At 38.7% G+C, this 25,623-nt stretch overlaps 1 protein-coding gene across 1 annotated transcript in view; it reads right to left on the reverse strand.

The window, feature by feature from the left end:
• The window catches only part of TSG101 (tumor susceptibility 101), a 58,714-nt gene that overhangs the window by 20,472 nt on the left and 12,619 nt on the right, over nt 1–25,623 (reverse strand). Inside the window, exons 5-7 of the mRNA XM_065882556.1 lie at nt 15,369–15,495; nt 11,562–11,628; nt 5,284–5,375 (exon numbers count right to left, since the gene is read on the reverse strand). Coding sequence (XP_065738628.1) covers nt 5,284–5,375; nt 11,562–11,628; nt 15,369–15,495 — 286 coding nt within the window. The remainder of the gene's footprint in view (nt 1–5,283; nt 5,376–11,561; nt 11,629–15,368; nt 15,496–25,623) is intronic.

A 25,623-nucleotide genomic window follows, 5' to 3' on the forward strand; every position in this document is an offset into this window, starting at 1 on the left:
AGGATGTCACAAAGAAAGAAAACTACAGGCCAATATTACTGATGGTCATAGATGCAAAAATCCTCACTAGCAAACAGAATCCAACAGCACATTAAAAGGATCATACACCATGATCAAGTGGGGTTTATTCCAGGAATGCAAGGATTCTTCAATATATGCAAATCAATCAACGTGATACATCATATTAACAAATTGAAGGAGAAAAACCATACGATCATCTCAATAGATGCAGAGAAAGCTTTCGACAAAATTCAACACCCATTTATGATAAAAACCCTCCAGAAAGTAGGCATGGAGGGAACTTTCCTCAACATAACAAAGGCCATATATGACAAACCCACAGCCAACATCGTCCTCAATGGTGAAAAACTGAAAGCATTTCCACTAAGATCAGGAACAAGATAAGGTTGCCCACTGTCACCACTCTTATTCAACATAGTTTTGGAAGTTTTAGCCACAGCAATCAGAGAAGAAAAGGAAATAAAAGGAATCCGAATCAGAAAAGAAGAAGTAAAGCTGTCACTGTTTGCAGATGACATGATACTATACATAGAGAATCCTAAAGATGCTACCAGAAAACTACTAGAGCTAATCAATGAATTTGGTAAAGTAGCAGGATACAAAATTAATGCACAGAAATCTCTGCCATTCTTATACACTAATGATGAAAAATCTGAAAGTGAAATCAAGAAAATACTCCCATTTACCATGGCAACAAAAAGAATAAAATATCTAGGAATAAACCTACCTAAGGAGACAGAAGACCTGTATGCAGAAAATTATAAGACACTGATGAAAGAAATTAAAGACGATACAAACAGATGGAGAGATATACCATGTTCTTGGATTGGAAGAATCAACATTGTGAAAATGACTATACTACCCAAAGCAATCTACAGATTCAATGCAATCCCTATCAAACTACCACTGGCATTTTTCACAGAACTAGAACAAAAATTTTCACAATTTGTATGGAAACACAAAAGACCCCGAATAGCCAAAGCAATCTTGAGAACGAAAAACGGAGCTGGAGGAATCAGGCTCCCTGACTTCAGACTATACTACAAAGCTACAGTAATCAAGACAGTATAGTATTGGCACAAAAACAGAAAGATAGATCAATGGAACAGGATAGAAAGCCCAGAGATAAACCCATGCACATATGGTCACCTTATCTTTGATAAAGGAGGCAGGAATGTACAGTGGAGAAAGGACAGCCTCTTCAATAAGTGGTGCTGGGAAAACTGGACAGGTACATGTAAACGTATGAGATTAGATCACTCCCTAACACCATATGCAAAAATAAGCTCAAAATAGATTAAAGACCTAAATGTAAGGCCATAAACTATCAAACTCTTAGAGGAAAACATAGGCAGGACACTATGACATAAATCACAGCAAGATCCTTTTTGACCCACCTCCTAGAGAAATGGAAATAAAAACAAAAATAAACAAACGGGACCTAATGAAACTTCAAAGCTTTTGCACAGCAAAGGAAACCATAAACAAGACCAAAAGACAACCCTCAGAATGGGAGAAAATATTTGCAAATGAAGCAACTGACAAAGGATTAATCTCCAAAATTTATAAGCAGCTCATGCAGCTCAATAACAAAAAAACAAACAACCCAATCCAAACATGGGCAGAAGACCTAAATAGACATTTCTCCAAAGAAGATATACAGATTGCCAGCAAACACATGAAAGAATGCTCAACATCACTAATCATTAGAGAAATGCAAATCAAAACTACAATGAGATATCATCTCACACTGGTCAGAATGGCCATCATCAAAAAATCTAGAAACAATAAATGCTGGATAGGGTGTGGAGAAAAGGGAACCCTCTTGCACTGTTGGTGGGAATGTAAATTGATACAGCCACTGTGGAGAACAGTATGGAGGTTCCTTAAAAAACTACAAATAGAACTACCATATGACCCAGCAATCCCACTACTGGGCATATACCCTGAGAAAACCATAATTCAAAAAGAGCCATATACCAAAATGTTCATTGCAGCTCTATTTACAATAGCCCGGAGATGGAAACAACCTAAGTGTCCATCACTGGTGAATGGATAAAGAAGATGTGGCACATATATACAATGGAATATTACTCAGCCATAAAAAGAAACGAAATTGAGCTATTTGTAATGAGGTGGATAGACTTAGAGTCTGTCATACAGAATGAAGTAAGTCAGAGAGACACAAATACCGAATGCTAACATATATATATGGAATTTAAGAAAAAAAAATGTCATGAAGAACCTAGGGGTAAGACAGGAATAAAGACACAGACCTACTAGATAATGGGCTTGAGGATATGGGGAGGGGGAAGGGTAAGCTGTGAGAAAACGAGAGAGAGGCATGGACATATATTCACTACCAAACGTAAGGTAGATAGCTAGTGCAAAGCAGCCGTATAGTACAGGGAGATCAGCTCGGTGCTTTGTGATCGCCTGGAGGGGTGGGATAGGGATAGTGGGAGAGAGGGAGATGCAAGAGGGAAGAGGTATGGGAACATATGTATATGTATAACTGATTCACTTTGTTATAAAGCAGAAACTCACACACCATTGTAAAGCAATTATACCCCAATAAAGATGTTAAGAAAATAAATAACTAAAATAAAATGTACCATGTTCCCCATATTCCTATTTTTTTTTATGTATGGATATCATCTATTCTAAGTTATAAAATGCTTCATATCTATTGTAGTGAAATGAGTTAACATAAAAAAGATCTTTAGGAACTGAGGTTCTCTACAAATCAAATACTATCGTCTCAGTGAGAAACAGGGTAACAAATAACACTATTCCTATTTTACTGATGATGCCTGAGCCATATGGAGAAATTAACAACATTTAGTGTGTTTTGCCTGTGGATTAATGATCTCCCATCATCAGGTTTCTAACTCAAGCATTTAAATTACATTGTTAAAAAAAGAGCTATATTACAGAAGGATGAGAACATTTTTAAAAAACAACCATTGCCACTAGAATCTCAATAAGTAGAACATATCAATGACAAAAACAGCTGAAGAAAATGCTCTTTTTGGGGGAAGGGGAGATATTTACAGCAGATCTCAGGATGCTTACAATTGATCAGAAAATGTAACAGAAAAGTAAACTTCACAAGATTCTACATTCAGACACTCAATAAAATATTTAGGTGAACTTCTATATATCAAGCACTGTTCTACATGTTGGGCATGTGTGTATACGTGTGCGGGGTTGGTGATGGAAGTAGATTGGTCAGGGTAGGCCTGACTGCTCCACACAAAGGAAACAGGTAGTGGACGAATCCTAAAACAGAAGAGTAGTAGGAGATGAGTTCAGAGAGGTAACAGGGGGAGGAAAGCAGGATCACATAGGGCCTTCTAAGCTTCAGAAATTTGGATTGAACGCTGAGTGAAATGGGAAGACAATGGAAGGTTCTGAGGAGAGGAGTGATATAATTTATTTATCTTTTAATAGTATCATTCTGGCTGTTGTGTTAAAAACAGATGTAGGGATTAAGGAAAGAAGAAGGCTTTTTAGGAGGCTTTTGAAGTAAATTAGATGAAAGATAACGGTGACTTAGATCAGCACTGGATGTGATCAGATTCTATATGTATTTTGAAGATAATTGGTTCTTGATGAAGAATCAAGGATGACACCAAAGTTAGAGTATTGAGTAGGTATCACTGGAGGTGGGAAAGCATCATAGAAAGATTGAGAGTTTAATTTTGGTCACATTGAGTTTGAAATGTCTATTAAATATCCAAATGGAGATATTGAGAAGGGAGCTAGATATAAGAATCTGGAATTCTGGAGAGTGGTGTAAGTTGGAAAGAAATTTGGGAAGTGTGGACACAGAAATGGTATTTAAAGCTATGAGATTGGTAGAGATCACCAGGAGAGTGAGTATAGAGAATGCCAAGGACTGAGCTAGGGGGCATTCCAATATTAAGAAAAGGAGGGACTTATAAGGGAGACTGAGCATGAGTACCAGTGATATGGGAGGAAAAACAAGTGAGTCTGGGGTCTTAGAAAGCAAGAGAGAAAAGTGTATCAAGGAGATACAACTCTCAAATACTGCTGACAAGCCAAGTAAGTGGAGACTATTTAATTGGCCATTGGATTTAACATCATAAAGGTCAATGGTGACCTTGAGAGAAGCAGCTTAGTGGAAGGACATGAGGGAAATCCCACATGGAGTGGTTCAAGAGTGAAAGGAAGAAGAGGAATTGAAGCTAATGAGTACGGATAATTGTTTCAAGGAGTTTTGCTGTAAAGGGGAAAGAAGAAATAGAATACTGGTGGCAGGGAAAGGGAAATTAAGAGGAGGATTTTTAAAGGTTTTTAGGGTATATTTTTGGGTGCTGATGAGAGCAACCCAGTAGAGAACAAAAGCTGATGATGAGAGGGGAAACTGCTGAAATGATGTCCCTGAGTAAATTACAGAGGATAAAACCTAGTGGGTAGAAATAATGATCTGTGGTAACAGGGAGAAGGCAGATATATATGGTAGGGGCAGACAGTCATGTAGAGGGGTGGGGGTCTGTAGAAGTTGTTGTATTGCTTTCATTTTCTCAACTGTAGAAAATTATATTTCAGGTAACTCTACTAATAAGCAACATAAAAAACCAAGAACTACTGGTCTGCAATAATTTGTCTTACTTGATCCACCCATATTTCCCAATGGTGCTTTCTTCTAAAGATGCTCTTCTGTTTTTACATATAACCAGGCTAGGAAAACCTAAGTATCCGTTAATAGTTCAACACACATTAATGTTCACCAATAAATATGTGAAACACAGGAAAGAGTAATAAGAGTCAATCAAATTTACTTTTATGCCCTGGTAGAAGGCTCATTTATATGATGATAAATCATTTCAAGTTTTAGAGTATAGAACACTGATCATTAAGAGTTTTTGCTCTAAAAAGAAAGAGTATTCTAACATTTCACATGTAAAAGTGAAATGGGGGGAGGTGTGATAAAACTGATGATATTTAAGGGTACAAATTTATAACGAGTAGTAAGCAAGCCATAGAGATCTAATGCGCAGTATGATGGATATAGACAATAATACTGTATGATAATTATGTAATGTAATAAATACCGCTATAATGCAATCATATTACAATATATAAATCTATCAAAGTAACAGACTGTACTCCTTAAACTTACACAATGTTACATATCAAACTTATTCAATAAAAAACAAAAGTGAAATGCACTTTTCACAACAGGAGACTCTGACTTTCCTTATGTGGAGAAATACAGTTTTGAACGGTACTTACCAACAGTGGTCACAGGAGGCTGGGAAGGGTACTGGGAACTTGTGGTGGCAGGATACTGACTGCCAGGTGGGTAAGGACAGCCTGGGTAACCACTAAAGAAAAAAACATATTAAATGTTAAGATGACCCAACTCTACAGTATCTTTAAGAACCCCATTCAGGGGACATCCCTGGCAGTCCAGTGGTTAAGACTTCACCTTCCAATGCAGGGGGTGTGGGTTCAATCCCTGGTCGGAGAGCTAAGATTCCACAGGCCTCGTGGCCAAAAAAACCAAAAAACATTTAAAATAACCCAGAAGCGGGCTTCCCTGGTGGCGCAGTGGTTGAGAATCTGCCTGCTAATGCAGGGGACACGGGTTCGAGCCCTGGTCTGGGAGGATCCCACATGCCGCGGAGCAAGTAGGCCCATGAGCCACAACTACTGAGCCTGTGCATCTGGAGCCTGTGCTCCGCAACAAGAGAGGACGTGATAGTGAGAGGCCCGTGCACCGCGATGAAGAGTGGCCCCCACTTGCCACAACTAGAGAAAGCCCTCACACAGAAACGAAGACCCAACACAGCAAAAATAAATAAATTAGTTAATAAACTCCTACCCCCAACATCTTCTAAAAAAATAAATAAATAAAAGATTCACTTGGTTTAAAAATAGAAACAGTTCAAGTCTTTAAAAAAAAAATAAAATAAAATAACCCAGAAGCAATACTGTAACAAATTCAATAAAGACTTAAAACAAACAAACAAATCCACCCCATTCAGGAGGCTAAGCTTGATATTTCATTGTCTTACCAGTTAATAACTTTACAGTTTTAGAGCTACAGGTGTCTATTCAAGCAAAGCTCCACAAAAATTCCATTAATGACACTGGATTTACTCTTAAAGTAAATGATTAAAATACTCTTGCTTCGCCCTGGTTTTTTTTTTTTTTGCTGCGGCATGCGGGATCTTAGTTCCCTGACCAGGGATCGAACCCGTGCCCTCTACAGTGGAAGCACAGAGTCTTAAACACTGGACCACCAGGGAAGTCCCTTGGCCCTGGTTATTTGAGGGTCACCTTCACAGTAGCAGAAAGCAACTCGAGTTTTTCTAAGGGCAGTCCAACAGTATCAGAACTGAGAGCAACAAATATTTTGTGAGAACTTTTCCATTCTGATTTCCTAGCATACAGGGAAATAATATTATTTAATTTTTACCTGTGGTTCATTGATAACCTTTTTGAATGTCTGATCTGAAAATACTCCTCTTGAGATAATGTTTTTAAAGCTTCCTCTTCACTCTAAGGAAAGTTTGTGTCATTCCTGTATTCACATCACAGTTGGAAGAAACTTTCCTTAGAAGTATTGTCCTCCAATCTCCTATCCAACATTGTTTCATAAATATCATTTACAATATCCCTGACAAATGGTCATCTTTCTCTACTGAACACTAACTGCATTTTGACACAGTAACCTCTAATTAATGGTCCTAAATTTGCACTCTGTAAGATCACTTGCATATTAGAAAACTTCTAACATTTTCCCCTCAGTCTTCTCTTTTTCAGGTGAAATATTTTTAATTCCTTCAACCATTCTTCACAGCTCTGATTTTCAGATCTAATCACTTTCCTCTGAATGATCACTCATTTGGCAGTGTTTCCCTTATAATGGAGAAGAAAAGGAACAGGATGATTACTATAGCTACCTGTTAGTTGAACAATCAATTTTGATGAATCCTATTTTATCTACAATTGTCAGATCTATGACATTTGCAATTCTGATTAACATGCCTTCTATGAGTCCATTAAAATTACTGACTAAAAAGACCCAGCCCAGAGTCCCGGAGCAAGAGCTCTAAGTTCATAGTCAGTAATCCTTTTATAGGGCAGTGGCTCAAAGATTCTCTCCTATGTGTACTACTAATTCACACTTCATAACCTGTCACCAACAAAAAAGTTTTGTGTGTAACTTGTTGAGGATTCAATGTAATCATGATACTCTTATCGATTAGTATAAAAGTAAAATGAAAAAAGAAAAAGGTTAAGCATTTCTGTTCCCAGTGGACACATGCTGAATGCTATTGCACAGTACTTTTGTTCTAGTCTCTCTAGTAATCCATGCTGCAAGGAAACAATGTCAATCTTATTCAAATTTCTGAATCTACCTTTTTGAACACTGGAATAAATTTGCTTTTCCTGGAGTTCCTCCCATTTTGCATACTTTTTCAAGGACAATCTGTGATTTTATTGCTGAATTTTTCAGTAAGTGGTATAAAACTCTTCTAGGCCTAGAGATATTAAATTCAGAGAACTCCCTGTCTCTTTATTTAGTTTGCTTAATTTCTCCTTCGTAGTTATTCTCTATGTTCAGGGTTAACAACTTTTCTTGAGTAAAAAAATAATTTAGTAGTACTATTTTCTGTCTTTGTACATTATTAAACAATTTGCCCTATGTAGGAAATCTTTTTCAGATTTTTAAGAGCCCTTTTGGACTAAGTGTATTTAAAAAGAATTTTCCAACACTCTTATATTCCTTTTTCTTTATGTGCCCCTTCAAAATTTACTATTTATTCTATTTAAAGCACTGTTTTCAAGTGCTTGAGGCAGGAGCTAAAGTATGACTCCATCTCCTCCTCAAGATACTAATAATCAAAATAGGGCAAGATCCCTGTAAACAATCCTGATAGGATAAAGAAAACAATAAATGCTAAATAAAAGTTCAGGAAATGTATACAGTTGATCCTTGAACAATATGGGTTTGAACTGTGCTGGTTCACTTATATGCAGATTTTTTTCACTAAATACATACTAGACTACTATACAAGCCACAGTGGGTTGAATCTGAGGATGCGAAACCTCAGATATGACAGAGAGGCCCGACTATAAAGTTATACTTGGATTTTCAACTGCAAGGAGGGTCGACACCCCTAGCCCCCCGACCTCCCCCTGATGTTCAAGAGTCAACTGTAGTGGAAAATCAATACCAGCTAGAGGAGATCAGAGAAGGTTTGGGGAGATCTGTAATACCTATGAAAGTTGCACCTTTATTAAAACTCTTCAGGGGCTTCCCTGGTGGTGCAGTGGTTAGGAATCCACCTGCCAATGCAAGGGACACGGGTTCAAGCCCTGCTCCGGGAGGATCCCACATGCCGCGGAGCAGCTAAGCCCTTGTGCCACAGCTGCTGGGCCTGCGCTCTGGAGCCCATGAGCCACAACCACTGAAGCCCGCGCACCTAGAGCCCGTGCTCCGCAACAAGAGAGGCCGCCACAATGAGAAGCCTGCGCACCACAAAGAAGAGGAGACCCCGCTCTCTGTAACTAGAGAAAGCCCACGCGCAGAAATGAAGACCCAACACAGCCAAAAATAATAAATTAAAAAAAAAAAAACTCTTCAGTCCTCCTACTCATAACCCTAAATTCTCCAGCCATATTAGAGTGTTTCCTTATTCTTTCCTGGGATTTTTTTTGGCTTTCACACCTATGATTACATAAAATTGAGTGGGCTGAACTTAATAACCGGTAAGTTTCCTCTGATATAAATTGCTGTTTGCTGTTTGCTGCTCCCTCCACCTCTAAATACTTACTTTTCTTTTAAACCAGTTCCTTCATTTATGAAGCTATCTCTAAGCTCCCACCTCCAAACAGATGTGACCTCTCCTTTAAAGCTGTTTATCACAGCACTTAACATTTTCTGTCTTTTCTGATATCAGAAACTGTTTTCTAATAATACATGCTTGCTAGTACATATACCAAAACTGGAACAACTATCCTTGACATACCTTTTAGTTTCCTTGTATACATGCTGCAAGGTGCTAAATAAAACTTTCAAAAGATCTTAAAATTTTAAAGAGACCTTAGAGATCATCTAGTCCAACTTTCCACAGCAAGAATAAATATTCTCATAGTCACTGTTGTAAAATAAAGATTCTTGAATCACTGATTCACCAATTCTCCTTTAGGATAAAGCGAGAAGAGAAAGAGGTTCTGAGGCTCTTCTGCCAAGACCTTGCATATGCAGAAGGATACAGACAGTAATGTGGGTACAGTTACCCTTAACAACTCATTAGCCTGTCACGAGATTAAAAGTTACATTTCAAAAAAAACCCCCCCAAAACACCGCATCAAATCTTTGAAAAATAGCTACCTCAAAAAGGAACTTCTGGGCTTCCCTGGTGGCACAGTGGTTAAGAATCCGCCTGCCAATGCAGGGGACATGGGTTCGAGCCCTGGTCCGGGAAGATCCCACATGCCGCGGAGCAACTAAGCCTGTGCGCCACAACTACTGAGCCTGCGCTCTACAGCCTGCGTGCCACAACTACTGAGCCCGCGTGCCACAACTACTGAAGCCCACGTGCCTAGAGCCCAACCTCCGCAACAAGAGAAGCCACCGCAGTGAGAAGCCCGCGCACCAAAATGAAGAGTAGCCCCTGCTCGCCTCAACTGGAGAAAGCCCGCACGCAGCAACAAAGACCCAACGCAGCAAAAAAAAAAAAAAAAAAAAAAAAAAAAAAAAAAAAAAAGAATAAAATAAATTTTTTTAAAAAAGGAACTTCTTACAAATAACCTCACAAAAGACACTTTTTTTTTTTCGCGGTACACAGGCCTCTCTTTGTTGTGGCCTCTCCCGTTGCGGAGCACAGGCTCCGGACACGCAGGCTCAGCGGCCATGGCTCACGGGCCTAGCCACTCTGCAGCATGTGGGATCTTCCCCGACCGGGGCACGAACCCGTGTCCCCTGCATCAGCAGGCGGACTCTCAACAACTGCACCACCAGGGAAGCCCACAAAAGACACTTTTAAGGTTATGTAAAATGAGTAAGATTTACATTTCTGTCAATATTTTCAGCCTTCATTTTTATCTACAAGTTTCTCTGAAGTGGCTTCATTGTTCAGAAGTCCATTTCCTTATTGTGCTTCTAATAACCATTCCCTATATGCCCAAAGTTCCTTCTTTTTTTTTTTTTTTTTTTTTTTTTGCGGTATGCGGGCCTCTCACTGTTGTGGCCTCTCCTGTTGCGGAGCACAGGCTCCGGACGCGCAGGCTCAGCGGCCATGGCTCACGGGCCCAGCTGCTCCGCGGCATGTGGGATCTTCCCAGACCGGGGCACGAACCCGTGTCCCCTGCATCGGCAGGTGGACTCTCAACCACTGCGCCACCAGGGAAGCCCCCAAAGTTCCTTCTTACTAGCAACTGTTCATTATAACGGCTTGTAATTTCAAGGCTTCAGATAGAATTCCATTTCTAGAACTTAATCAGAAAATTAAAGGCCTCAAGAAATCTAAAACTTACAACTTGTTTATATATAACAATCATAGGAATCTTTCTCTCTTGTCTCTGACAGATGTTCATCTAGTCTGCTTACCCAGATAAATGTGACAGAATACTTACTACCTTATAAAGCTAGTTCTTGAAATTAAGAAAGGCCCCCAAATAAATGTTTGCTAAATTTAACTTATAAGATCCTGCATATTATATATGTATATACATATATTTATTTATGGCAGGTGTTCCGGAATTCTAGCTGCATTTATCTGTGAGGTTCTATGGAGCTAAGAAGAGTTAGCAGGGTTAAAATTTTTTTGTTAATTTCGAGTAGCTGGAAAATTTCATCTAGGCACCAAGTATATGCCAGTCTTGCATTCTAAGTTAGCCCCAAGACCACCTTTGGAAAGTACTCCTAGATTACCCCTGGAACAGGTGCACATTTAAAACATGGATTAATAATTATTTCTTAGCAATTTTCTAGTATGTATTATTCATAGACTGATTTCACTATTAATTTAACTTACCTGTTATGTTATTAACATATGGATAATAAAGGTTGGTAGTACGTGTAGTCTATGAACTGAATAAATATGGGGATGAGACTGACCCCATCATATGCACCATTAATTCACTCCCTGTAGTTTACAGAAAAGGTCAGTTTTTTAAAAAGGATATTAAAATATTTTTCTCCATGGCTGAGGTCATCATAATTAGTATTCCATTAATCTTTCAGCCATTTACACTGGATATACAGAGTTCTTAAAAGGAGAGAAACAAGGATTTCAAGGTACAAAACTAATCAAGATTATTGTCATTTCCCCACCCCTTTCCTCTCTCTAAATAGAATGGAGCTGCATTTCTCTAAATGGAAAAAACTCCTCTTGAACTATGTATATACCATAAAATTTCAGCAATAAACTGAGTTTTACCTTCCATTAAATTGTAACCATTTTCATTTTAATGCCCTAGTTAGCACCCATTATTTTTATTCTAGATCTAATAGAATTTCTAATACAATTATTCAAAAGATAATTTTTCATTACCTGGGATTGGGAGGGTATCCGGATGGGTATGCAGAAATTCCACTTGGCATGCCTGGCATGTAGGAAGCTAAAAATAATTTTTAATATTTTAAAATAGTATGCATAGTCCTGGATATATAGGGTATCAAATAAGACACACATCACCATCAAACCACAGCAGAATTTCATACAGTTAAAGAATTCAAATCTCAGCACCAAAAACAAAGCACTCCAGCCATATTAGTTCTTCACTGCAACTAATAAATATCTTCAAACCACATAACTCTAAAAGCATTAAACGTGACAATTCCAACAAGGATTAACTGGCGAACAGGTCAACCTGGTCAGCTCTTCAAGCTCTCAACGAGTCTATAACCTGAGACAGGAGCCAATTCAGTTTGGAATTTAGAGGAAGGTAAATGTGCCCTCCTCTGGTCCAAGGTCAGCTTCGTAGAAAGTGACCTCTTTATTATATCTAAGATATCTTTTGATATTTCTTGCAAGATTATGTTGACCGATTAGCACAGCTGGTTTTGTTGGCTTGACTGAGGACTTTAAACGACTTCAAATTACTACAAGAAGTCCTAAACAAAACTTATATTCAGCCAGACTGGTTAAAACAAACAAAAGCTTGGAAATACTAGGTGGAAGAAGGTTCAAATCTAGCAAGCATAAAGAATGCTTTATATATATTTTAAAGAGAACACTAATGACAAAGAACTAGTCAGTGATGCCAAGAGGCTAACCAACATAGAGGAAGAAAAAGAGAAGAAGTTAATCTTGGCCTTAACTGGAAACAACTTGTCTGAGAATCAAATTAACCTCAGTGAAATCTTTCTCACTGAATATAATTAGCCCTTAATCCAATCAATAAATATTTTAATGCCTTTCTGTGAAAGGCACTGGATTAAAAAAAAGAAAGAAAGAAAGAAAGAATTCCTGGCCTCAAGTTGCTTATAGTCTAGTGAAGGAGATAAACACGAAAAGAATAAAAATACAGAGTGATAAGTGTCATGACAGGGGAAGTACAGAGTGATATATATGGGATCATACAGGAGGTAGCTAATTAAATGTAGGAGGTGGGGGTAAACAAGAGTGATCTAGTAGATGAATGGTACACAAAGGCTTAAAGAGAGAAGTGGAACACTTAAGAAATAAAGTTTTAGAGCACATAATGCAAGTGGATGGGAGAAGTATGCTGGGCTCTGACTAAGGGCCTTAAATGTCTTTATCAGAGTTGCTGAGCTTACATCCCCAAGTATCAGTGTTCACAGTCTTCTTGTTAGGATCAATCTATAGATGTCATAAGTAAATTTTTTCTTAAGTATAATTAAGCTAAGGATGATGTTCAGTGCTATTTCATAAAGGGAAAAATACCTCCCAAAATGTCATAATTGCTAGATCTCATAAAACATTTCTTCTTCCTGGGCCAAAACATAGTCGATCTTTATGAACATCAAAAGATGAGGCCACTATTAGGTGTCAGCAACATATATAGTCAATTACTAGTTTCTCTCCCCATTCTAGTTTCTCTTAAACACATATAAACTACGACTTCACAGTTATAAGCAATTTCCTCATAATTATAGGCAATTTTCCTTTCTAAGGTTCTGAAAAGCTAGTAATTTGACCAAAATCTCCAAATTTTGATTTTGGGAAACAACAAAAGTTGAGTCCAAGACTGGTAAGGAAACAGATAATGAGGTGAAGTAATTTCAGAGCCAGAATAAAATGGAATACAAATAAGCATAATATATGGGGTTATTATAAGGATTAAATAAGAACTAATATGAAGTACTTAGCTGTGTCTCATAGTCACCACTGAATAGATTATTACTGTTAGTTGTCAAAAAATGAGGTTTGGGCACAACACTTTTTTAGTGTGACTTATAGCTAGCTCAAAAGTCTTCCTAAAACCAGAGATCAAAAATGTTTACAAAAAAAAAAAAAAAAAAAAGTGTTTACAGTAGGGCTTCCCTGGTGGCGCAGTGGTTGAGAACTGCCTGCTAATGTAGGGGACACAGGTTCGAGCCTGGTCTGGGAGGATCCCACATGCCACGGAGCAACTAGGCCCGTGAGCCACAACTACTGAGCCTGCGCGTCTGGAGCCTGTGCTCCGCCACAAGAGACGCCGCTATAGTGAAAGGCCCGTGCACTGCGATGAAGAGTGGCCCCCGCTTGCCACAACTAGAGAAAGCCCTCGCACAGAAACAAAGACCCAACACAGCAAAATAAATAAATTAATAAACTCCTACCCCCAACATCTTCTTTAAAAAAAAAAATGTTTACAGTAACGATGATGATGATGATGATGATGATAATAATAATAGAAGTATATAATTTCTTAACTAGAAGATCGTATTTAAGTATGGATCCAAATTTCTGGGCTGTTCCTTGATGTGTGGGTGTAGGACGGAATTCAGACTTTCATTTCTTTGCAGTCATACATAACAATAATGAATATCATTTAAATGTATAAAAAGTATTAAAACTGTAATGGACAGACAATAAGTTGTCTCTTTTAGTAATTTACTTATATTAGCTCTATATTGTTTAATGTGATTTATAGTGAGTGAATGCAAAATGGAAGTGTAATAGTGATCTCTTTAGTGAGGTCTCTTTCTTGAATGCTGCACTTCCAATGTTAACATAAAACTAAAAGAAATTTAGGAAAAAAATGTTGCTTAGGGGACTAACATTCTGAAAAGGTTACCTTTATCTTAAGTGGTCACTGGCTATGTTATTTGAGCAAATAAATATGAACGATGATCTAGGAAATATTTTGCATTTCAACATTAGATGGGCAAGATAATCTAACCTTGGATATTAAAGTCAACAGAATTTATTAAGATGAAAACAAATTTCTGATCCAAAAGAATCCCTAGAATCTTTATTAAAAGAGCAACAAAATGCTACAGCCAAGCTTATTCTGGGAAAGCAGAGAAGGAAAAGGAAATGGATTCAGAAAGTTCTGTTAGATTCCCATTCAGCTTGTTAGTCAAGATGCTCCTCAAGGCAGAATGGATTAAAAAGGAAGATGATAATTTTCAGTGGGAGGAAAATGAAAGCTCACATAATCTAACTTATAAGATAAATTAAGTCTGGTTAATTATCTTAAACAAAATTTGTTTTAAAAAAATCACAGCTCAAAACACAATGAACAGGTTTAGTAACGTCAAAACAAGTAAGTACAACCAACTCTCAATTATCCAGGGTGATTTTAAAGTACCAGTAAGAATTATTTTTGAAAAACCCAGAAATAACAGAGATAATGTACACCAGTTAGGGGAGAACTGATATTGACTCCATGCCCCCACCCTCTCCACTCAAAGTAAAATCATGAATTGGTTGTACTCAAGAGAAGAAAGCTGAGAGCTAGATGTCCATTGTGTACACCCAGAATAGCTGAATGTGAATGATATAGTTTACTTTATAATTGATTCTTATCTATAGCACTGATCCTGGAGTTGCAAACAAAAGGTCATCAGATTGCCTTTCAAGTTGTATCTACTTCCAAACGGATCAAATAAAGCTATTCCATGGCATGCATAATTTAAAAAAAAATTCCAGCTCTATTCCAGCATTCTTTCTCCTCCATTTTGGAATCCAGCACACCCATAGTTAGATTTCTACCCACAAACGAAAGCCCAAATGCCAGTCTTTGTTGAGAATCTGTACATGCAGATGTGGGGCCTCAGAATACCTCCAAAAAATCGACTAACTTGATAAGCTAAAAAGCAAATTGAAGTCATCAAAAAAAATATTTTTACAAGATTTTGTTTTCTTTCGTTTATATGAGTTTAAAAATCAAATCTCAGTTCTACTTACTGTTTGGTGGCCCTGTTGCCTGGTATGGTGGATAGGATGCTGAAATAGTAGCACGAGAAAAGACTGGAGGTTCTTCTCCAAACACCACAATCATAACTTGAATAAGCCCCAACAAGTCTGACTGTGGCTAAAAATGGAAAACAAATTTAAGTCATTTACAGATTTACTTTTTGGCAATAAGAAAAAGTTTGGCCATTTCTTATCTGTTTTCAACTTAGCTCGACAATTTCCTTTGTAGGACCCCAAACATGAAAATTCCATTTAATTAATTTAATACAGCTAGGTGATTTCTACTTATTATTTATGTGTAGCAAGGCTGCTACTTCATGTATATAAAAACAGCACTAGCCAAAGCAGTATACTGCAAAATTCAGATGGTATTGTTCTTCATTTGACTTCATACAGCTAACCAAAATTTATTATATTTCCAGTGGACAAATTAAGGATGCTGGTACGGTATAAACTCAGTGATGGATGTAAGCAGTAGTCACAAATATTATTTAAGGCCTTTAAAAGATAACAATGTTACCTTGAAACACATGTTCCTAGATTAATTTTTATTAAAGATAGTATTACGAACTCTGAAATTATAAGTAGACTCCATTTTAGAAATCACTAGATTGTTGTACAAAAGATATAAATTATTAAAGGATCTTTCCTTCCAATACCATAGTTACAAAGAGAGTGCCTGTACCCCATAAAGGCTGCTAAACTTTTTTCTCAAGTACCTATTGATCACTAATTTAAGACAAACTATGCTAGGCAAAGTTGTTCAAACTGACTTATCTGATGGTTGTTTTCACCCATTATATTCTGTGTATATCTCACCTCACACACTTCATTCATTAGTTCATCAGGTTCTGAAGGATTACTCAATTATCTTGATCAGTTAATCATCTTCATAACTTCCCTTCTCCTGACAGAAGAGCTTACTAGCAGCTTTCAACTTTCCAAAGCACCAATTTTGTTCCATTCTGTCCCAACGTATGGACAGTGACAATAGATAACATTTCAGAAAGCTTCTTATGAAAACCTGCTGATTCTCACTATTCCAATACCCTTCTTATGTTTGTCTGTAAACTGACACGCTGAGACAGGGAGTAAACATGTACAGTATCTGTGTAGCACCAAGAAGTGTAGGCTGGAGATTATGGCTGGTGTGTGTGTGGGGTTGCTATTGAGAATCACACAATTTAATCTCTTGTTAATTATTTAGTCCAACAAAACTCCCTAACTAAATCATAAAATGATTTTAAAATCATGCACTTTAAAAATTGAGATAATTCACGTACCATAAAATTTACCATCTAAAGGTGTATAGTTCAGGACTTCCCTGGTGGTACAGTGGTTAAGAATCTGCCTGCCAATGCAGGGGACATGGGTTCGATCCCTGGTCCGGGAAGATCCCACATGTGACAGAGCAACTAAGCCCATGCGCCACAACTACTGAGCCTGCACTCTAGAGCCTGAGAGCCACAACTGCTGAGCCCAAGCACCACAACTGTGGAAGCCCACGCACCCTAGAGCCCATGTACTGCAACAAGAGAAGCCACCATGATGAGAAGCCTGTGCACCACAAAGAGTAGCCCCCACTCGCCACAGCTAGAGAAAGCCCGCGTGCAGCAACAAAGACCCAATGCAGCCAAGAATTAAAAAAAAAAAAAAAAAAGTGTATAGTTCAGTGGTTTTTCTCTATCACCACTGTCTAATTCCAGAATATTGTTATCATCCTCAAAAGAAATCTATCCCTATTAGTGATCACTTGCAATTTCCCCCTCCCCTCAGCTCCTGGCAACCACAAATCTATTTTGTCATTGCATTTGCCTATTCTGGACATTTCATGTAAATGGAATCATACAATTCGTGTCTGGTTTTTTTCACCTAGCATAATATTTTCAAAGGTTAACCCATGTTTGTAGTATGAATCAGTACTCCATTTATACAGTCTTATAACCATAGTTTTGTCAAAACAAATTTTATTTTAATTCTTTACCATACCATTCCTTTCACATTAAAGTCTTTGAAGGAAGGAAAATTAATCATTAACACCTATTTCCAGGCCTATTATAAAGCAACAGGTCATGAATATTTCAGAATGACAAATGACTAATTCAGAATGATACAGGATACAAAAAACGTAGCAAGAATGTTAGTTTATTTTAGCTCAAACACCTAAGGGTCAACTGAAACATATAATATCTTTATAAAACTTTTTTCCTATTGAAAACCCTGAAAACTTGAAGAGCAAAATTGCTTTCTTCTCTATCTCTTTTTGTTTGCTTTTCCAGCAAGCAATAAAAAGGTCAGATTTTACATTCTAAGCAGTATATGATACATGTTCAGGATTAGGATTAATAAGCAATTGAATTAGTAAGATCAAGACAAATGAGAGCAGCCCTAGTTCATGTTCTGTGCCATGCTAGATTACTGCAATAGCCTTCTGTGCAGGTTCTAGTTTTACTTACTGATTATGACTGAGAGAATTTTCTATAGAAGTTCACGCTCCCCTCCCATTATACAGTTGTTGCTGAGAATCAGTTGCTTAGGCAGAAACTACATTTTCCAGTCCTTTTTGCAACTAGTTTTTACCAGTGGACCATAAGCAGAAGAGATTTAACTTTTAAGCCAAGGTGCACAAGAAGGAGGGCCACCAATCTCTTTGCTTGTCTTCCTTGATGCGGAGGACTCTGGAGCCCCGGGAGATGGTGGCACAACAAACTGGAAAGCGCCTGGTCCCTGAAGCTCAAGTGAGGGAAAGCTGCCTGCCAGTGAGGCAGACTCCCAGTGGACTACTATGTGAGCAAGAAATTTCCAGCATTAAGTCTCTAGTATTTGGGGTTTTATGTTTTAGAGCAGCTAGTGATTTTCAGTCAGAAAGCTAATTAATGTATTTATCTAGTACACTTCAGACATTATACCTAACAATCATTGCATTTAATGCCTTACTTTTGTTCAGAAATCTAAAATGACTCCCAGCTGCCTATTCAAGGATGAAGTCCTCAGCTAAAAATCAGGATCTTCCACGATATAACCTTAAATACCATACCAAAGTTAGCTACCCTTATGTCTTTTTTGTTAGATTTGTGGAATATAACATACATACAGAAATGTATAAAATGTATGTAACTTTAAAGAGTAACAATAAAGAAAATATTTGTGTAGCTATCATCCAACTTAAGAAATAGAAGATTGCCAGCAACTTACAAGTTCCTGACTGCATCCCCCTCTATTCTAGAGTTACCCACTTTTCTGACTTAGCAGATAATCATTCTTTTCTTTAAACTACCTTATAAACAATTTTCTAAACAGTATGTTTAATTTTTTCTGTTTCTGAACTTCATATGAATTAAATCAAACTGTGGATTCTATTGAGACTTATTTCAACAATGTAAGATACATTCCTATTAAAGAGTATAGTTATAAATTCATTTTAATTGCTGTACGGTGTTCCACTGAATGAATACACAACTTCTTTATTCACTCTCCTGTTGTTAACAGTCATATGGGTTGTATCCAGTCTTTGGTTATTCATGCTGCCATGAACATTCTTGTTCTGTTTCCTAGTATGTATGTGCAAGCGTTACTCGTCTTTTTTGGTTGCATTGGGTCTTCACTGCTGCACGCGGCCTTTCTCTAGTTGCAGCGAGCGGGGGCTACTCTTCGTTGCAGTGCGCAGACTTCTCATCGTGGTGGCTTCTCTTGTTGCGGAGCACAGGCTCTAGGCATGCGGGCTTCAGTAGTTGTGGCTCATGGGCTCTCGAACACAGACTCAGCAGCTGTGGCACATGGGCTTAGTTGCTCCATGGCATGTGGGATCTTCCTGGACCAGGGCTCAAACCCGTGTCCCCTGCCCTGCATTGGCAGGTGGATTCCCAACCACTGCGCCACCAGGGAAGCCCAAAAGGGTTACTCTTGTGCAGTAGTTATCAACTGGGGGTGCTATTTTTGTCTCCCAGTGGATATTTAGAAATGTCTAGAGACATTTTCAGTTGTCACAACTGTCATGCTACTGGCATCTTGTGGATAAAGGCCAGGGATCCTACATCCTATAATGAACAGAACAGCTCTCCCACAATAAAGAATTATCCGACCCACAATGCCAGTAGCACTGAGGTTGAGAAACCCTGCTGTAGTGTACATACCAAGGAGTGGAATTGCTAGGACATAGGGCATGGGCCCTTACAACTTTACTAGGTAATACCAAACTAATTTCCAGAGTAGTGCGTCAATTTTGCTCCCATCAGCAGTGTCTAAGAGTTCCCTTTGCTCCACATCCTCTCTAAGCCTTAGCGTTGTCAACTGGTAGTGCAAATTTAATGCACATGTAATGGTACCTCGTTATGGTCTTAATTTATATTTCCCTCACTACTAGCAGGATTAAACATCTTTCCATATGTTTACTGGCCATTAGGATTTCTCTTTTGTGAAGTACTTGTTCAAGAGTTTCATCTATTTTTCTATTGGGCTTCTTTCTTTTAATGATTCCCAAAAATTATTTTTATGTTCTGGACGTTACCCTGTGGGTGTTAAGTACTACAAGTATATTCTTTCAGTTTGTGGTTAGTCTTTTCAGTTTTTAATGTGTCTTTCATGAACAGAAGTTCTTAATCTGCATAAGCTCAAGGTAAAATTTAGTAGTCTTTTCCTTTATAGTAAAAGTTTTCCATCTTGTTAAAAAAAAACCTCACCTATTACAAGATCATGAAAGGCAGTCTCCTATATTATGTTTTAAAAGTCTTATTTTTTTGCCTTTCACAATCTACCTGAAATTGATTTTTGTATATTATACAAATAGGAATCTCACTGTCCCAACTCCATAACTGAAGTTAATCTTATCCCCACTTACCTGCTATAACACCACTGTTACACATCAAGTGTTTATGTATAGGCATACCTTTTCTTACTGTGCTTAGCTTTATTGTCCTTTGCAGATTCTGCAGTTTTTACAAATTGAAGGTCTGTGGCAATCCTGCGTTGTCACGTGATGGTTAACATTTTTTTTTTTTTTTTGTGGTACATGGGCCTCTAACTGTTGTGGCCCTTCCCATTGCGGAGGACAGGCTCCGGACGCCCAGGCTCAGCAGCCATGGCTCACGGGCCCAGCCACTCCACGGCACGTGAGATCCTCCCGGACCGGGGCACAAACCCGCGTCCTCTGCATTGGCAGGCGGACTCCCAGCCACTGAGCCACCAGGGAAGCCTCATGGTTAACATTTTTTAACAATATTTTTTAAAATTTATTTTCTTGAAGTATAGTTGATTTTCAATGTTAATTTCTTCTGTACAGCAAAGTGATTCAGTTATACATATTCTTTTTCATATTCTATTATGCTTTATTATAGGATACAATAAAGTATTTTTAATTAAGGTATGAATACTGTGTTTTTAGACATAACACTATTGCGCATTTAATAGACTACAGTATAGTGTAAACATAACGTTTACATGCATTGGGAAACCGTGCAATTTGTGTGACTCATTTTATCGCAACATTTTGCTTTACTGCAGTAGTCTGGAATTGAGTCCACAATATCTCCAAGGTATGTCTGTATAGTGGATCTGTTCTCTGGGTTATTTATTATGTTCCATCTACCCACTGGAATATTTCTCTGACAATTCCATACCATCTTAATTACTAGTTTTCTAAAATGCATTTTGATACCTCTAAGGCAAGTCCCTTCCAGCTTACTCTTCTTGGCTATGATCAATAGCAGAATAACTGAGGCAGAAGAATGGATAAGTGACCTAGAAAATAAAATAGTGGAAATAACTACTGCAGAGCAGAATAAAGAAAGAAGAATGGGGGCTTCCCTGGTGGTACAGTGGTTGAGAGTCAGCCTGCTAAATGCAAGGGACACGGATTCGAAGCCCTGGTCTGGGAAGATCCCACATGCCGCGGAGCAACTAGGCCCATGAGCCACAACTACTGAGCCTGCGCATCTGGAGCCTGTGCTCCGCGACAAGAGAGGCCGCGATAGTGAGAGGCCTGCACACTGCGATGAAGAGTGGCCCCCGCTTGCCACAACTAGAGAAAGCCCTCACACAGAAATGAAAACCCAACACAGCAAAAATAAATTAATTAATAAACTCCTACCCCCAACGTCTTTAAAAAAAAAAGAAATAGATCAATTTGTAGAGAACCAACATATTTATAATACTGAGTCTTCCAATCCATGAACAAGGTTCTCTTTTTTTGACTTAAGTCTTCTCTAGTATCTTTCAATAAAATTTGGAATTTCCTCCATAATGGATTTGTACATCTTTTGTAAGGTTTATTCCTACATCAACAGCATTAAAAATATAAAGTATTCGTAAACCAGTTCATTAATTCTCTATTCTGCTAAGTCTAATCTGCTATTAAACCCATCTATTGAGTTTTTGTGGTTTTTTAAATTTATTTTGGCTGCGTTGGGTCTTCGTTGCTGCGCGCGGGTTTCTCTAGTCGCGGAGAGTGGGGGCTACTCTTCGTTGCGGTGCATGGGCTTTTCATTGCAGTGGCTTCTCTTGTTGCGGAGCACGGGTTCTAGGTGTGTGGGCTTCAGTAGTTGCAGCACATGGGCTCAGTAGTTGTGGCTCGCAGGCTCTAGAGCGCAGGCTCAGTAGTTGTGGCACACGGGCTTAGCTGCTCCATGGCATATTGGATCTTCCCAGTCCAGGGCACGAACTTGTGTCCCCTGCATTGGCAGGCGGATTCTTAACCACTGAGCCACCAGGGAAGTCCCTCTATTGGGTTTTTAATTTCTATTATTCTATTTTTCCGTTGTAAGGTTTCTATTTGGTTCATTTTAAATATAATTATATTATAATTAATTCTCCATATTGAACATACTAATCACAATCATTTTCAAGTCTGTGTCTGATAACTGGGTTACCTGGGGGGTGGTATCCTGTTTCTACTCTTTTTTTCCTCTTTGTCCTATCTCTTGATGTCATTGATAATTTTTAATTGTACACCGGACACTTCGTGAAAAATTAGACAGGTTCTATATATTATCTCCTTCCAGCAACAGTTCACTCTATCCTATGGCTGGCAGATACCGTGAGAATCACCTTAATATAATCAGGCACTGAAGTGATTCAAGGGTGGAGTTTTATAGGGCTCATTCTGCCTGAGTTCCCACTCATGGGGTGTATTCCTCTAGTGGTGCCAACTGAGAGCCTAGGATGTTTACTCATACCCCTCCTCCTTGTGAGTGGTTCCAAACTCATACTGCCTCCTCAACCTAAGACTGCTGAGAACTTGGCTATGAATTTCAGAGGCTTTCTGCTTAGCTTTTTAGCATCTTGTCTTTGAAATGTAGGAATTCAGCATATCCCTTGAGGGGGAAACTCAAATTATCTGGCTCACTTCTTTGTAGCTTCCTTTTCTCCCAAATCTTGGCTCCTAAGATACTGGCTGCCTGGCAGACAGAACAGCAACTGTTGTCTTTTCAGCCCTGTGAGACTGTTAGAAACTGTGCAGTCTTCTTTGCCTCTACCTAATGCCCTCTGCCCAGATTCTCAGCCTCTCACTCTGTACCAAGAATCAGTAAATACTCTTAGGGAAAACTGGCAGAATGTTGACTCATCTCTTTGCAGCAAGGATCTTGGCCCTTCAAGTCCTAATTGCCTCAACAGTTCTCCAAAGCCTTCCTCAGATGTTGTTTGTACTTTGACTTTTCTAGCATTTTTTTGGATAGAAACTGCCAGAGCTATACCATCAGAGGCAGAAACAGAAGTTTCTTACTAGTATTACTTCTTGATAGGAACACTTTGAGTAATGAGATTTGAACAGTTTCACAAATATATGCCACCAGTATACTATTGGGTTGGCCAAAAAGTGTCTTCTGTTTTTAAGTAAAAATAAAAGGCACATTTTTCATTGTCACCAAGAACTTTATTGAACAACGTTGTCATCCTTTTGTTCCACTACCTTCTGCCATTTTTCAGGCAACTTCATAATTCCATCTTCCCAAAACGTTTTATCTTTTTGAGCAAAGAACTGTTCCAGATGCCTTTTACAGTCTTCCAGGGAATTGAAATTTTTTCCATTAAGGGAATTTTGTAAAGACTGAAATCAATGGAAATCTGAAGGTGCAATGTCTGGTAAATATGGAGGATGAATCAGAACTTCCCAGCCAAGCTGTAACAGTTTTTGCCTGGTCTTCAAAAAACACGCCATCTTGTGTTATCCTGATGGAAGATTATGAGTTTCCTGTTGACTAATTCTGGACGCTTTTTGTTGAGTGCTGCTTTCAGTTGGTCTAACTGGGAGCAGTACTTGTTGGAATGAATCGTTTGGTTTTCCAGAAGGAGCTCATAATAGGTGACTCCCTTCCAATCCCACCATATACACAACATCACCGTCTTTGGATGAAGACCGGCCTTTGGTGTGGTTGGTGGTGGTTCATTTTGCTTGCCTACGATCTCTTCCGTTCCACATTATTGTACAGTATCCACTTTTCACCTCCTATCACAATTTATTTTAAAAACGGAATGTTTTCATTACGTTTAAGTAGAGAATCGCATGCGGAAATATGGTCAGGAAGGGTTTTTTTGCTTAACTTATATGGAACCCAAACATCAAAGCGATTCACATAACCAAGCTGGTGCAAATGATTTTCAGTGCTTGATTTGGATATTTTGAGTATGTTAGCTATCTCCCGTGTCGTATAATGTTGACTGTTCTCAATTAACGTCTTGATTTGATTGCTATCAACTTCAACTGGTCTACCCGACATGCAGCATCATCCAGCGAGAAATCTATAGCATGAAACTTCGCAAACCACTTCTGACACGTCTGATCATCACAGCACCTTCTCCATACACTACACAAATCTTTTTGTGTGTTTCAGTTGCATTTTTACCTTTCATGAAATAATAAAGCATAATATGCCAAAAATGTTGTTTTTCTTCAATATTAAAATGAATGGCTACACAAAAATTCACCAATTTTGATGTCTTTTTTTTTTTTTTTTTTTTTTTTTGCAGTACGCGGGCCTCTTACTGTTGTGGCCTCTCCCGTTGCGGGGCACAGGCTCCAGATGCACAGGCTCAGCGGCCATGGCTCACGGGCCTAGCCGCTCCACGGCATGTGGGACCTTCCCGGACCGGGGCACGAACCCGTGTCCCCTGCATCGGCAGGCAGACTCTCAACCACTGCGCCACCAGGGAAGCCTGATGTCTTTTTTTAAATGCACATTGATAGGACAGCTATCACATACAATCTAACAAAATCGTTTCAAATGAAGTTAAAGACAACTAAGTGCTACTAAAGTCATCTTACGGAAAAAAACAACTGAACCTTTTGGCCAACCCAATATACATATTTTTTTAAATAAATAAATTTATTTATCATCTATCTATCTATTTATGGCTGCGTTGGGTCTTTTTTGCTGCGCGCGGGCTTTTTCTAGTTGCAGCAAGTGGGGGCTACTCTTTGTTGCAGTGCGTGGACTTCTCATTGCACTGGCTTCTCTTGCTGTGGAGCAGGGGCTCTAGGCACACAGGCTTCAGTAGTTGTGGCTCACGGGGTCTAGAGTACAGGCTCAGTAGTTGTGGCGCACGGGCTTAGCTGCTCCGCAGCATGTGGGACCTTCCCGGACCAGGGCTCGAACCCACGTCCCCTGCATTGGCAGGTGGATTCTTAACCACTGCGCCAACAGGGAAAGCCCCCCAATATTTTTTAAATGCACTTCCCATATGTGAATTCTATCTATTCTTAAAGGTTCAACTCAAGCAAATAAAATAGTGACTGTGTATTCTATAAACTACCAAGCTCTATATAAATATATGTTTCATTTATTTATTTATTTATTCTTGTAAATTTATTTATTATTTATTTTTGGCTGCATTGGGTCTTTGCTGTGGCACGGGGGCTTTCTCTAGTTGTGGCAAGCAGGAGCTACTCTTCGTCGTGGTGCATGGGCTTCTCATTGCAGTGGCTTCTCTTGTTGCGGAGCAGGGGCTCTAAGAACACGGGCTTCAGTAGTTGTGGCATGTGGGCTCAGTAGTTGTGGCTCACGGGCTCTAGAGTGCAGGCTCAGTAGTTGTGGCATGTGGGCTTAGTTGGTCCACGGCATGTGGGATCTTCCCGGACCAGGGCTTGAATCCGTGTCCCCTGCATTGGCAGGAGGATTCTTAACCACTGCACTACCAGGGAAGTCCAGATATATTTCTTTTAAAGAGCTTTTTTGAATTACCCAGCTCAGTGATTAGTGATCTTATGTGAATTTATTCTCCTTTAATCCTCCTTGAGAGTTAACAGAAAGTAAAT

The sequence above is a fragment of the Phocoena phocoena genome, chromosome 8, assembly GCF_963924675.1.
Source record: "Phocoena phocoena chromosome 8, mPhoPho1.1, whole genome shotgun sequence".
In the NCBI taxonomy this organism is placed as follows: Eukaryota; Metazoa; Chordata; class Mammalia; order Artiodactyla; family Phocoenidae; genus Phocoena; species Phocoena phocoena.